This window comes from Protobothrops mucrosquamatus, unplaced genomic scaffold, assembly GCF_001527695.2.
Source record: "Protobothrops mucrosquamatus isolate PMUCROS unplaced genomic scaffold, P.Mucros_1.0 scaffold6130, whole genome shotgun sequence".
Taxonomy (NCBI): Eukaryota; Metazoa; Chordata; class Lepidosauria; order Squamata; family Viperidae; genus Protobothrops; species Protobothrops mucrosquamatus.
Genome location: NW_015391968.1, coordinates 1 through 14,607, shown reverse-complemented (window position 1 = coordinate 14,607; position 14,607 = coordinate 1). Strand labels below are relative to the sequence as shown.

Genomic DNA, 14,607 nt, shown 5'->3' with positions numbered 1-14,607 from the left:
GGATATTTGTATTTATGATGAGTCGTTGCTTTGCTTAATTTTAATTGGGTTCTGATTTTTTTTTTCCAACTGAAGGTTCCAAGTCCTGAAGAAGTTTGAAAACCCCTGGGGTAAGAGACAGAGCTGGAACTATAATAGCAAGACTTAGGAGAAGATAACAAAGATCAACTTGCTCCTTCTTTCACACCTTTATCAGTTCTCTTTAAAAGGTCTCAACCTTCTGAGCTACCCTGTGTTGAATCCTTTCTTTTCTTTTCTTTTTTTCCAGTATCTGACACATCTGAAATTCCTTCTGATTTGAAATAGGTTCCCTCAATCTGCCTCAACTTCAGTTTGACAATACAGTACAGGAAACTTCTTTCCAAATGTGTGTACACATACAGACTGAAATCAGACAAGAAGAATACATATTACCCCTTTCCCCAGCCCTCCCCTTTGCTAAGTCATTCTCTTCACCGAAATCCAGCTTCATTTATGGAGGTAAGCATCCAACCACAGCGCTCCAGATTTCTTTAGGGATCTACAGAGTAAGAAGAGAGGGGTGAGATTCCAATAGTATAACAGAAGTTTGATTGTGTAAGCCACTTTCTCCCACTTGAATTTATAGCAAACACTTGTAACAAATACAGAGCATCCCCAGAGCTGGATCCACATATCCAGATTAAGCATTACTCTAACCTGCATTTCTGTAAGTGGAACCCATATAAAGATAGCATATAAAGCATATAAAGATGGCTGGCTGGCTTTATGAACTTGTGCTGGCATCTCTATACTCACCAAAAGATAAATAGACTGACAATCCCTATTTAGTCTCTTACCCAACGATGTCTCCAAATGCTCTCAGAAGAGGTTTTTCTTCATAAGGAACTTCATACTTGGCACACAGGGACTTTACCAATGGTGCTATCTTGTGGTAGTTGTGGCGTGGCATTGTAGGAAACAAGCTCAAATAAAACAGAAGAAGAAGGCATGAAGAAAGCTCAGAAGCAGCAGTTCTGCAGGACATGCCATGCACTAGCTTTCACTTATGGAAATAAATAGAACCTAGTCAGTTCAACAGTCAGATGAGACAGCTGAATCCAGAAGTGATATGATGGACTGTATTACTTCAGCATCTAAGATACAAGTACATCACTTTGAGGCACTACGGTGAGCTTGGGTGAAGTCCAACATCTTTTGCATTCTCTCTCTCTCTTTGTCTCCATATATCCAGATCATCTTATATACTTGTATTATTTATATGTACTTTAAACTAAAACTGTGAGGAAAGATTTCATAATCTAGTTATTTTTAAAAAAAATTCCAGAAGACAGCAATAGTTTAAAGCTTTGGAAAGATGGGTTTTAAAACTCCATGTTGTTTGAGGGCTGGTTAGACTTTCCATTTCTAAATAGATGGAATATTTGGATGTTTTATATGGCAGACCACTGGAATGGTGTACAATAGCTTTATGTACATTGCATTTTTTTATTTATTAAGCTACCCATCTCTGCAAAGTGACTCTGGGTGGCATATACATTTAATAATAATTATTAATTACATTAATATATATTATTACATTAATATATAATTATTACATATGCTCATACGATATAAATTTAATAAATATTAAATAATAATAAATATGTGTGTACTGTATTGAAATTCTATGGTGGTTGCTGCTAGCCAATATTTTTTTTCTTCCAATTTCTCCAAGGTGACAATTACATCTTGCGTATGTATTTTCACTGCCAACGTTCCTTCAGATCCAAACATTGTATACTTACTGGTGCTCTATTTGAAAGTTCAAATGTCCACTGAACCAGTCATTGAAAAAAGACTGCTCAATATTGCAGGTAGCTGCCAACTGTGAAAGAAAAGCAATTGTGAATCCCAACAAACCTGAATTTGAAAAGAAATTAAGTTCAAATTCATTAGTTTATTCTTTTTGGTAAAGTCTGCCATTCCAGTACTGTGCGCATGCTGCCATTGATTACTCTGATTGCAGACTAAAATAGTAATCTTTTGAATTCTTCAAAATCGCGAGGTAGTGCAAAAGGCAGGAAATTAAGAACAGAGCAGTGGCAAGCACTTTGGTGTAAATCTGAATTACAGTCAGCTTCATGTTTTTAGAAAAATAGGTCAACCATTGTTCCTTTGTCTCAAGATGCCAGACTAAATTGATATTTTCAATATCAAATGGTGACTAAGGATTTAGCTAAATTAAAACCTTGCTAAATTAAATCCTTAACCCAGTATGGTCTGTTTTGCAAGAAGTGTGGAGCATGGAGGAACATTTTCTTAGTTTCATCAAACTGAGATAAAGTCAGCATGACACGTTTCCATACTCTACCAGAGTATCCCAAGCATGGTTGCTAAGAAACTCCCTTGGATTCGGTGACACTTATTCCTAGATAGGGATGAGATTTCAGTAAACAACGTTTACCTGGGAGCTGAGCCAGTCTCTGTGCTTCTCATTGTCAATTTCCATTGGAATATGATTCATCTGAGTAACCCAAACAAACCAATGGCTTTCCATAAACCTAAAGAGCAAGAAAGAGAGAGAAGATTGAGCTCAAGAGCCTGAAAGCTATAATCTAGAGAACCTATGGACAACAAAAGGGTCAAAGATTAGGTTTATGTCCAGTAATTTAATAACAGGCCAAAATTCTTGTCTGAACAATTTTGAACTTGCCACATTTTGTAGGCATACAGTTGTTCTCTAATGTGTTATTTGCCTTTATTTTATTTATTTATATGTAAAATTTCTAAGTCTCCCACCTTCAAAATTACTCTGGGTGGCTTCACAAGATCAAAAGAAAAGAAAAGAGTCAAGCATAGATATAGCTATATAGACACACACATACACACACATTATATAATAGCACAGCAATCATCTGAGGGAACAATACATTACAATATATATTTACATCATCCCCCAATTAAACCTCAGCCCCTCCCCTGAAACATCTAACTCAAGTCCTGGAAGGAAAAACAGGTTTTTAGAATCCAATTAACGTGGGAAAGGATTATTTGTGGGAAACTATTTCCATCCATCTGTTCAGCAGCATTGATTAATGTCATCTTGCAGGATTTTTCTGCTCTATGGCCTAGCTTTTGGAATACCTTACCTGTCAAGATATGGTTGAACTCAACTCTGCCAGGCTTCTGGAAAATGTTGAAGTCATGAATGTGTTTTGGAGGCCAGGAGGTAAGTCGAAGCCAGCGGAGTTGTGGTTCCCGAGTTCATTGTAGATTGGCTTTTAGCTCTGCTGTCTTTCTAGATTATTTATTAATTAAATGTATATGCCACTTATCTCACTCTGCAAAGTGACTCTCAATATTAATACTGTTTTGATGTTATTGTGGATCTAGTTTTAATACATTGTTGGCTGTCTAGAGTTGCTATAAGATGAGCAGCCACACAAATCAAATCAATCGATCAATGATAAATAAGTAAATATTAGAACAATTGATAAAATCAAGAAAAGTCCTAGGAGGGAAAATGCTAGTGCAGATAATGCCTATCTATAGCAGAAACAAGCATAGGTAGTCCTCATTGAACAACCACTCATTCAACAACCAAAGTTATGACAACACTGAACAAGGGAACTGAAAACAAGTCCTTATAGTTGCTGCCATTGCAGCATCTCCACAGTCACACCATCATACATAATTCAGGTGCTTGGCAATTGGCTCATAATTGCAACATTGCAGCATCCTTGCCATTTACAATCTTTATTGCCAGCTTCCAACAAGCAAAGTCAAAGAGGAAGCTGACAGGAGATTTGCAAATGGCAACCACGTATTCATGAGATGCTGCAGCCACACAGGATTCACCTAACAATGTCAACTGGGACTGCTACAACTGCCATCGTAAGTCAGAAAAGTCACATGAAGTCAAACTTTACAACCCCATTGCTTAGCAACAGAGTTCCCTGTCCCAATTAGCATCATTAAGCAAAGACTAACTGTATCAGTCAGTCACAATGTTGTCTTCTTGCGCACAAACATTGGGCAGATTTGTATGGAAATCGATGAGTCTACAACTAATTTGGTCTTGAACTTCTCAGAGTGTTACAAACCACCAGAAATATCTTTTAAATGTTTTAGTAGCTAACCCTACCTGACAAAGGTGAGGAGAAGCAAGGACCCAAGTAATCCATAAAATGGGATGTAGGTGATAAAGTAGCGTACATAGTAGCTGAAAGCCCATGCCAAGTCCTAGGAGACAAGGAAAATGTTATACGTGGCAAATGCTATATGTCTTTTATCTCTAGGCCAGCAATTATTTTTTTTCCAAAGAATAAGCATAGAAACTTTGCTTTACCCCCTCAGCTGAGATCTTCTTCAGATGAAATTTCACTTCATGCAGTGAAATGAAAGCAATAAAGGGCATGTGTGATTTTTCACTTACCACCCAGAACTTGTGTTTGAACATTGTTGTGAAGATTTGCATTTGGAAATAGACTGGAATAAGGAGAGGTGGGAAAACTGTGAACAAAACAAAATGCATTATGGGAAGTTGGCAACACAAAGCATAGAATGGTGAAATATCTCTCTCTCTCTCTCTCTCTCTCTCTCTCTCTCTCTCTCTCTCTCTCTCTCTCTTGTGTCCACCAAATATGTATTCAAAAAGACACTGGGATAAGATAAAGTTAATAAGGAAAATGTCGGGTGGCTGAGTGAATTGTGAGGGTGCTCATTAGGCGTTTCACTGTACTTTGCAAAAGGCTTCAATTTTAAAATGTTTACAACTTAAAATACTGTTTCCAGTTCCAAATGCTCCATCCAAATCAGAAACAGCTTCCTGACTTTACAGGAAATGTTTCAATGCTGTTCCAATTATTCTGGAAGTGCTCCAAAGTTGGGCATCTTTCAACATTTGACTACGGTCAGAACACACTCTTCCATTGTGACTGTGAAACATTTTAAATTCAAGATGCATTGCCCAACGCCCAGCAGCAATTTGTGCTTGTCATGATGGCCATTTTGTAATCTTGAAGTTAGCCAATTCCCAGGACTGGGGATTCTCTGGCACTTTCAAATATGTTCCTTCCCAGAAAGTTTAGAAAGAGATAGGGCTTTTAACTTACAAACCAGTTTTAACATCTAGGGGAAAACATCAGTGAATTGATTGTAATAACTGTGTTTTGGACAGCTTGTGGAAAAATAAGCAGGAAATAAACATCAGCTCTGCCTTCTCTATAAAGAACTATACTTACCTAAAAAGAAGTATTCATGCTGATGATTATAAGGGAAGTATTTCAGCTTCTTCTTTCCATACTGAAGGAAAAGACAAAAGCTTTTCAGTGCTGACTATTCAAGACAATAAAACCCCATTTGGTACTGTACCACTGAACTTGTTAGTTGAACAACAGAAAAAACAAGAGTTCAATGACATTGGGGAGATTAAATATATTAATTTTGATACAGACATAATTTTTGTAACTGTTGACAATACTTATTTTAAATTGTAGGAATTGTAATCTTAAAACATTCATATTTCTAAATCTAAATACTAGAAATTTAGCTTTGTGCTATTTCAGATGACTTTCAGAGGTTTCAATATTTTTCATTGTATTGCTTGATAGAACTGAAGTTTAGTGGCTACCATAATACAGAGGGGATAGTTTTACAAATACAGATTCAGCAACCACAGGCTCAGGAACAGCATTGAATGAGTGGTACTTATAACTGGTCCTCAAAGTCCTGTTTGTCACATGACTGCAGTCAGATTGCTTAGCAACTGACTTGAATTTCTAACTGTTGCAACATCCCATGCCAGATTCCCAGAAGTAAAATCAATGGGGAAGCCAACATGAAATCAGAACTCACAATCATGTGAGATACTTGCTTAACTACGGTCCTTGCTTAATGATGGTAACTGGGGACAGACAGATCTGCCATCACTAAGTGGCACAGTCACATGATGTCTTTTACAATTGCATTGCTTAGCAACAGAAATTCTGGTCCCAATTACCATTGTTAAGTGAGGATTACTTAACTAACTCTAGGTAGTTTACAATGGCTAAAAACAATTAAAAACAAAGAGTAGTACAAAAACAGCATAATCGAAAAGGATAAAAATAGCAAAAAAAACCCCCAAAGGAAAACAGAAAGGATGGTAGTTGTCTTTGTCAAAGGCCGCGGCAAAGAATCTTTAGGGTCTTTAGGGCCTTTAGAAATTCCAGTTGGGGGGGGGCATTTGAATCTTGGGAGAAACCTTGCCCACAGGATAGGTGCTGCTACAGAGAAGGTTCTCATCTGGAGTCCTGATAGATGGCATTTGCTTCATTGAAGAAACCTGGAGCATGCCAACCCTGCCAGATTGAACTGACTGGGTAGATGTTATGGGAGACTGGTGATCCCTCAAGCAACCAGGCCCTTTGCCATGTAAGCTTTATAAGTAAATAATTTTGAAGAGAATATATAGACCAGGGATCTCCAAACTTGGCAACTTGAAGACTTGTGGACTTCAACTCCCGGAATTCCTCAGCCAGCAAGGCTGGCTGAGGAATTCTGGGAACTGAAGTCCACAAGTCTTCAAGTTGCCAAGTTTGGAGATCCCTGATATAGCCTGTGGCAAAACATTTGACAGAAGGCAAGCTGGTGAAATGTTCTTCACCATCTTGAAATGGAGAGCTAACTTTTTTGAAAGAATGATAAACAGCATTCTTAGAGAACAGAAGAGAAAAGCTGCATATAACCAAGGTCACATTTTTATTTTGATATTTATGTCTAAGTCTGGTAAATCTGTTCCATATAACAAAGCAAAGGGACAAATTGGAAAGAATAGTAGGTTTTTTGATTACACAGAGAGAAGGAAATATTCATATTCAGAGAAACTAAATCACTACATCTGCGTTTCTTCACCACAGATTGGGCATTCTTGTATATCAGGAATTAGTTTTTTCCATTATAAGAAAACAAGGCTAACACATTATTATCAGATATGAGCAAAGCAGGAATGACCTTTCTTGGGGCTTTTCTTTGACCTGGAGTTGACCTCATTGGTCTTCACACTCAAAGCCACACCTCGTAGGTCATGAACTCCACCTCATGAAGCTTTGAGAAGGGGCTGATCTGTCTAGGCTGGCTGCTTCACTTCTCAGCAAATGGCAAAGTGAAGCTATCAAAGCAGAGGCATGGCTGCCCCACTCCAAATAAGTCAAAATGCCAAGCTACTTTATGAACCTGCTTTAATTGGATGATTTGATCAAAGCATTTTTATTGAAGCATCCCACCGAAGCAAGCAGATAATTTTGAAGAAGGAATTAAAAAAAACATTATGAAAAAATAGACAACAAATGAATCCTGAGTGTAATGGGATGGTGGGTGATATTGGGGAATGAGAGGAAGAAAGACTGCCTAGGAAACAATTAAGCAAGGTTGGCTAACTGGTTCACCAATTTGTTCTTATTGCCCTTTGGGGTTCAATTCATTACATCAATATCACATTTTGTGGAATGTATTTACCTAGTTACAATATAAAAATATTTTAGATTGTATTGCAGCATTTGCATAATAAGCACTGGAATATATTGCACTTTTGAAGTTGCTGTAGCAACCATGGCTCAGGTTTCTAACTGGAATCAGTTATGACAGAAAGCTCTCTGCTTTTCCTAGCATTTTTGTTCTGGAGAAGAGCAAAGTGTCCCTCAAGGACACTGCCTATCACAGGGGCACATTCTTCTAGCATTGTCCCTAGGAAATATGCCATTCTATACCACCACATGACGTTGTTACTTTTCCTTGCTGATCTATACAAGGCAAAACTCATCTAGATTTTATAAATCATCTCTAGATGAATCTGGAAAGGGAATTTTCTTAGAAAAAGTGTAAACAGAAGGTAGATCTAACTGGGTCTTCTGGTATATTGCAGTAAATGGACAAGGTTCTTTGGTTTTCAGTTTGATTCTTAGTGGGAAACCAGACTGGGGAAAGAATATGAAGAGGTTTTAGTTTGGGATTTGGAATTTCTGGACTCTGAACTCTTTAATTCTAGGCTACATATTTTGCACCAAGCAATGGATAATGGAATTTGGGTTTCCAAAAAGCAGCAGAATAAATTTTGCATCTCTGATTTCTACTATGCCATGTCATTAGTTATCAAACCATCCCAAAGTACACTTTTGATCCAGGAAAGGTGGTTATGGAGATATCATCCTGCCAAGTTTTTATTTTAAACATAGTTTAGTAATAGATATGGGGCAACATGGTACTATATATTAATATTTATAAATGAAGTGAAATATATCCATGTGACAAACTTCAGTGCTTCTTTCTAAATATATTACTCAAAGTGTAAAGATTGTCAGTGTTTGCAGAAATGACACTATTTTTCTATAGAATTTGGGAAGCAATTTTACTTTAAAAAGTAAAACAAACTGTAACAGAAAACAAGTAAACAAATGAATACATGCTAGTTTTGCTACAATCCCTGTCACAGATTGTCCTTAGCACAAAGTGAAAAGCAGCTAGTTGGTGATATACAATATTGGACTAAAGATGGGAAGGCCTGGAAAAAAACTGGGGAAACTGGGAAAAGCCGTTTGGAAAAAAATGGAAAAAACCCTGTTTCCCCCCCATTTTTTCAGTTTTTTTCCAGATCTTTCCCCTACCCACCTGCTTTTCTAATCTATCACTTGAATCAATCACTTCACTATGCCTATTGAGGTAGTCAGTTCTCTAAATCAGTTCTCTATTCAGCTAGTAGTCCTAGTAATATGATTATGAAAAAGAATGATGCATTGCATCATGGCTATGAGATCTGCCAGCAAAGGGAATTGATAAAAAACCCTCTCCCATTAGAGTGATGCAGATAGAGCAAGGGATAAGGAATAAGAGGACTTGATACCAATATTGATATTAGATACTGGCTAATAGAAGTATTTGCCTCAAGAACTAGATTTTCCTGGGTCTCTATTACCTTTGGAATTTTCTTTGGATCTGAGGTGCTTGAATTGACATCTTTTCATCTTACCTCCACAGGTTGGGTATCTCCCAAGACAAAGAGATGCAGCATGTTCACATCTGGGTCTTTCTTAAAGATATTTGGCTTTGCATGGTGCTGAAAGTGCCGGTGATTCCACCAATTTGCTGAAGCACCCTGTGGAAACATATGGAGAATCCATTTTTATTGCTATCAAGGTGATCATTTGAACACCCCCAAAGAGGGGGATTAAAAATGTAATGTCTCCCCTTGATAACTTCATAGACAATCTTTTATTTATGATTTTCTTTGCAACGACATAGTAGTTCTCCATTGCTTCTGAGATTCTTTTGATTTCTTAGTCTACAGCCATACAGTTTGCTGGTTATCTCTCATCCAATACAAATCTGAACCCACCTAGCCTTTTTGAGATTAGCCAAGGTCAGTCAGTGCTGCCTTTTAGCTGGATAACCCTTTCATAACAGGTAATAGTTTATATTCAAGAGGATAAATATTTGTGAAATCACCTGAAAGACATATAGAGTCCCTTATAACTCTTTCCTCAACGTATCTTCTGCAACCAACTAATACTTGGCAAGGCATCAAATAAATATAAATATAACATAAATATAAAAATGTTTGGAGTTCTGCCAAATAAGGAATTCTCCCTCCTTTGATATGAATTGCCAGACAAGCATGGCATGCAATGGCACAATATGGAATGTATACAGTACTGTAGATCACTTAATAGAATTAGGAGACAATTTTCTGGTTGTTATTTAAGAATTGCAACATAAATATTATTTGCTAAAATTGCAAATTTAGATTAAGACATCACTTGTCCTTTAGAAATGGCCTGTTAGCCATAAATCCTCCAGAATGTTCTTTACACAATAATAAAGCAATAATAACTAATAATCGAATTACATATGCAAAAATATGGGAGGACATGGGATCAGGTAACACCCAGCTATGAACATGAACAGAAGAAATGTTGACATCTGTGTGTCACATTTCTATCTATGTTACAGTTAATTATTATTTTATGTCTTTGCAAGGAAGAATTCAATAGATTCACCTAATGTTTGGAGATGTGCTCAAAATACAACATTGGATCATATGATGTGCTCTTCTATTACAGTGGCTCCCTTTTACATAGAAGTTGTTTCATGTATTACTTTTGTTCCAGAAGGGTCATTGTTTTTGTGGATCCCCATGTTCTTTTCAATTCTATACCAGTGGCTTGGAAACAGAAGGACAATGGAAATAGATACTGCATGCTTTTATGATTGCAAAATATAATACCCCACGGTTGGAAGGGCACCCATTCTTCATCAATTATACAATGGCTTAAAAATGTATTCTTTTTCTGCTATTTAAAAAATTGGATTGCCTACAATAGTTTATGAAGTTTTATTTCTCATTTTGTAATGCTTGTTTACCAAATGATATGCCTTTGTATATATAACTTCCTCATATATGTATTGTTATTTTCAAAGAATTATGAAAAGCAGAAATTGTTGGATTTCATGCATTATTTTGGGGGATATGTATTAACTATATTGGTATTAAAATACAAAATAAACAACTTCCTTACATTAAAAGTGAGGGTCTGAATTCAGCACATTGTTGCTACTTAACTGCAAATTGTGTTCCTTCCAATTAGTTATACATATCCTATATTTCTTGCAGAAGATTTAACCTGCTGGAATAACTATTTAACCTGACCCAAGAATATCCATAGAGAATAGTTAAAAGACCAATTGTCTTGACAGAGCTGTTCTCTGTGAATTGAGCCAATTTTCTTTAAAGCCATCCAAGATAGTAGCCATTACATTTTGTGATGGCAAATCCTACAAGATATATAGTCCTGTTTAGTGACTGACTTGTTTATGCAAATGAACACTAAACAAGTTGCCAATTCCAATTGTGATTGCTAAATGACAACTACCTGTATGTGTTATACGAAGATTTTTTAAATAAAGATATTCTAAATGTTCTTCTAATCAGCTTATTTAGATGACTTCTGTTTATTACAGACTAGTTTTAAATACTGGAAAAACCAAAGAGATCATTGTTGATTTCAGAAAAAGCAGGCACAGCCACACTTCTCTGTGCATTAATGATTCACCTGTGGAGAGGGTTACCAGCATCAAATTCCTGAGTGTGCAGCTAACAAGTAGGCTGGCCTGGTCGCTCAACAGTGAGACACTAGTGAAGTGGACATAGCAGTGCCTGCATTTTCTGCGTTGCATGAGAAAAGCACATCTTCCTTCTCCTATCCTTACCACTTTCTATAGGGAGACGATCGAGAGCATCCTGTCATACAGTATCACAGTCTGATTTGGAAGCATCACTGCTTCAGACAGGAAGGCAGTGCAGAGAGTGGTGAGGATGGCCGAAAAGATCATTGGCGGTTCCCTCCCTTCCATCCAGGACATAGCACAGAAGCGTTGCTTGAGCAGGGCCTGTAAGATTATCTGGGACACTATACATCCTCTTCACGACCTGTTTTCCTTGTTAACTTCTGGGAGGAGGCTTCGTGGTATCCGAAGCAGAACATCCAGATTCAGCCATAATTTCATTCCATACAGCATTAAACTTGTGAACTCTCAAGCTTCCTCCTTCCGTTATATATTCAAGATGGACAGCAGGGCTTTTTTTGTCATAGAACACCCAGAACGGAGTTCCGGCACCTTTTTTGGATGGAACCTTGTAGGGTAGGCAAGGCAGGTTGTATGATGTGTGTGAGTTCCGGCACCTTTTTTTTTTTTTTTTTTTTTTACAAAAAAAGCACTGATGGACAGTGTTTAATATTTGTTATGTATATGTTGGGGTGTGGGTCTATACATATGTTGTATATAGTATGTTTAGGGGTGTGTCATGTATGTGTTCACCTTGAGAGCGGGAAACTAAATTTCATTTTTGATGTGTGCCGTTGTGCCCGCAGTAAAAAAATGACAATAATGGTTATCTTATTTTGCCTTGCCTTGCCTTGCCTTGCCTTATTCATTTTCTCCATTCCATGTATTAACATAGACTCATAGAGCTGGAAGTAGCCATAAATGTCATCTAATCTAGCCCATGCTCAGTGCAGGATCTTTAAGAATATCTCTGAGAGAGGAGCATGCAGATTCTGAAGGAAGGCCTCTAGTAAAGAAGAACCACATGTTGTAGCAATCTGTTCTATGTGTTCTTTAGTACAATCAGGAAGTCGTTCTGATATCAATCTTAAACTTCTTACTTGTAACTACAACTCCTAGCATCTCTCATTATTGGCCATGTTCCCTGTTTTGTTGTGCTTTCAGGAGCTTATTGACCATTACTATAATTAACTTACCCTCAAGTAGATCTTTCAATTTTGGTTTTTGGATTACAAATTCTTCCCATGCAAATGTATATTAAGTTGGATCTAGCTAAAATGCTGATGTAATTATTGCAAAGAAAGGTATGCTTCTTCTTCTTTAATACTGTTTAGGATCTATGAATGCTGTTTACCAGCATACCATTCTTTACATAAACTAGTCTAAAACGGATTGCTTATTCCTTACTCTGAAGCAAATCAGGTAGGCTTGGTGCTAGAATTTAAGAGTAAAATATAACCAACTGGTTCCCCTAAATTTTCCTGAATTGGGAAGCCCATTTACTCTGAATATGTCCTATCATGATGATGTTTAAGGCCCAGAGGTTGTTTCAAAAAAGAGTGGGCAACATAGCCTCATTATATCTTGCTGCAGTTATTCTACTGTAATTTGACAGGCATAGGCCTTACCTTCAAGTGACCAATCACAAACTTATGAACTATATGGTTCCATACAGACTTCTGAAATACAGAGAGATGTCCAAAGTCATGCTGCAACCACCCAGCCTGGGCCTGGGAAGAAAAGAAAAGGATTAAGGAGTACAAAGATACCTTTAAGATGGCACGGTGGGCATCTCGCCATCCATCAGCTGCACATCTAGTCTTTAATGCTTTTCTTGCAGCTCTCAGCTCACCTAAATTTGAACTACAAAAATTAGAGCTTAGTAAACCTACAAAACTACAAAGTCCATTCCTTCCTTAAAAACAGGAGAGGAGAATTCTGCCCTTGATCCATACAGTAACATCATATATAACTGATCTACGTCTTATTTTCCATTTTAATTAATGGGACAACTAACTAAATTAAAGTTGTCCACTCTTAGTTTATACAAAAACACATGTATTTATATATGTTTTCTTCTCAGAGTTCTGTATGCTTTTGCTATCAGGGCAGTGGAAACAAAATGAATTCAAATGTCACATTGTCTGATCATAAGCCAAAAAAATGGGTCTCCAAAGTTACTTTTAGTAGACCTAAAGCAGCCATTGTCAACAGTAAGCAATATTCAGTACTGCTTCTCCAAATATTGCATTTGTGTTCAAAGGAAAAAAAAATCTGAAGACAGGTAGTCCTGGATCTGTGACAATTGGGACCTGAATTTCCACTGTTATGCAAGGCAGTTGTTCAGTAAGCCTAATTTTTACAACCTTTTTTGTCACCGTTGTTAATCAAATAACTGTAGTTGTTGAGCGAACCACAAAGTCATTAAGCAAATCTGATTTCTCCCATTGACTTTGCTCGTTGGAAGCCAGTTGGGAAGATCACAACATGGTGATCACATGACCCCCCCCCCCGGGATGCTGCAACCACAGTAAATAGATGCTAGTTGCCAAGCACCTGAGTTTTGATCAAGTGACTATGGAGTTGTTGAGATGGTCATAAGTCACTTTATAAAAATACCAATGTAATTTTGAACAGTTGTTGAATGAGTGACTGTAAGTCGAGGGCTACCTGTAGATATTTTTCCATTTAAATATTTTTCCCCAATATTTGATCCTGCTGCCGAAATCTCTGCACTCAAAGTGACTATCCAATGCCTGACCATCTTGTTACTGCCTCTTTCCCTACCCTGGAGCAGATCTGCATCTCCTCCAGTTTCTCTGCTTTTGCCCAGACTCTCTTGCTTCCTGGCCTCTAGTTCTTAAAATGAGATGTTAAATAGTGCAAGTGGCTTTCTATACAACACTTGCAAGCTGATCTTCAATCATTAATACTCAATTGTGTGGAACACGGGATATTGGGTTGTCATTACTCTAGGCCTGGGCAGTGCCGAAACCTAGTAGGATTTTCTTTTACTTGGCAAAAACCAATTAAAAAGTGGTGTGTGTATATGTGTGTGAGGGATAAATTTAATCAGTTTGCAAGACAAAAGCAGACAGGTTTGCAACTATTTGGGGTGAGAGCAAAAAAAAAAAAAAGACTGACAACACATCACCTTTCTAATAATGACTTCCTACTTTTAGTTTCTTGAATTATAATTTATTTCACTTTCCCCTCCAAAAAGCACAGTTGCCTGGAAGTTTAAATAACTTGTGCATTTATTTAAAGAGTTCAGTGACAAATGAACATTTTGTATTTAGCAAACAAAATCTCACCTGAGAGACTGTAAGGATGATGGAAAGTACAAAGGTTATACTCCAACTCGTCCCACAATATGATACCATTAACCAAGCCAAAATTTCCATCACAATGATGTGACCCAAATAAAGGAAGAAAAATACAGGATCGCTTTTGAATAGCTTCATGTCCTCAGCTGTCTTTCTCAGAGCACGGAAATCTTCTATCAGCTGAGGCTGAAAATAAGGAAAAAACAAGATATTGGAAAAAAAA

General features: G+C 37.2%; 1 protein-coding gene across 1 annotated transcript; it reads right to left on the bottom strand.

Annotated features, from left to right (window-relative positions):
* Positions 1-370: 370 nt before the first annotated feature.
* LOC107300095 (acyl-CoA 6-desaturase-like) lies at positions 371-14,564 on the bottom strand (the record flags this gene model as incomplete). The annotated part of the gene is made up of 10 exons (XM_015829438.1): positions 371-520; positions 819-944; positions 1,767-1,846; positions 2,426-2,522; positions 4,106-4,203; positions 4,397-4,473; positions 5,205-5,265; positions 8,966-9,091; positions 12,687-12,788; positions 14,373-14,564. Coding segments are annotated over 10 exons (1,011 nt in total), but the record flags the coding sequence as incomplete, so codon positions are not given.
* Between the last annotated feature and the right edge of the window lie 43 nt (positions 14,565-14,607).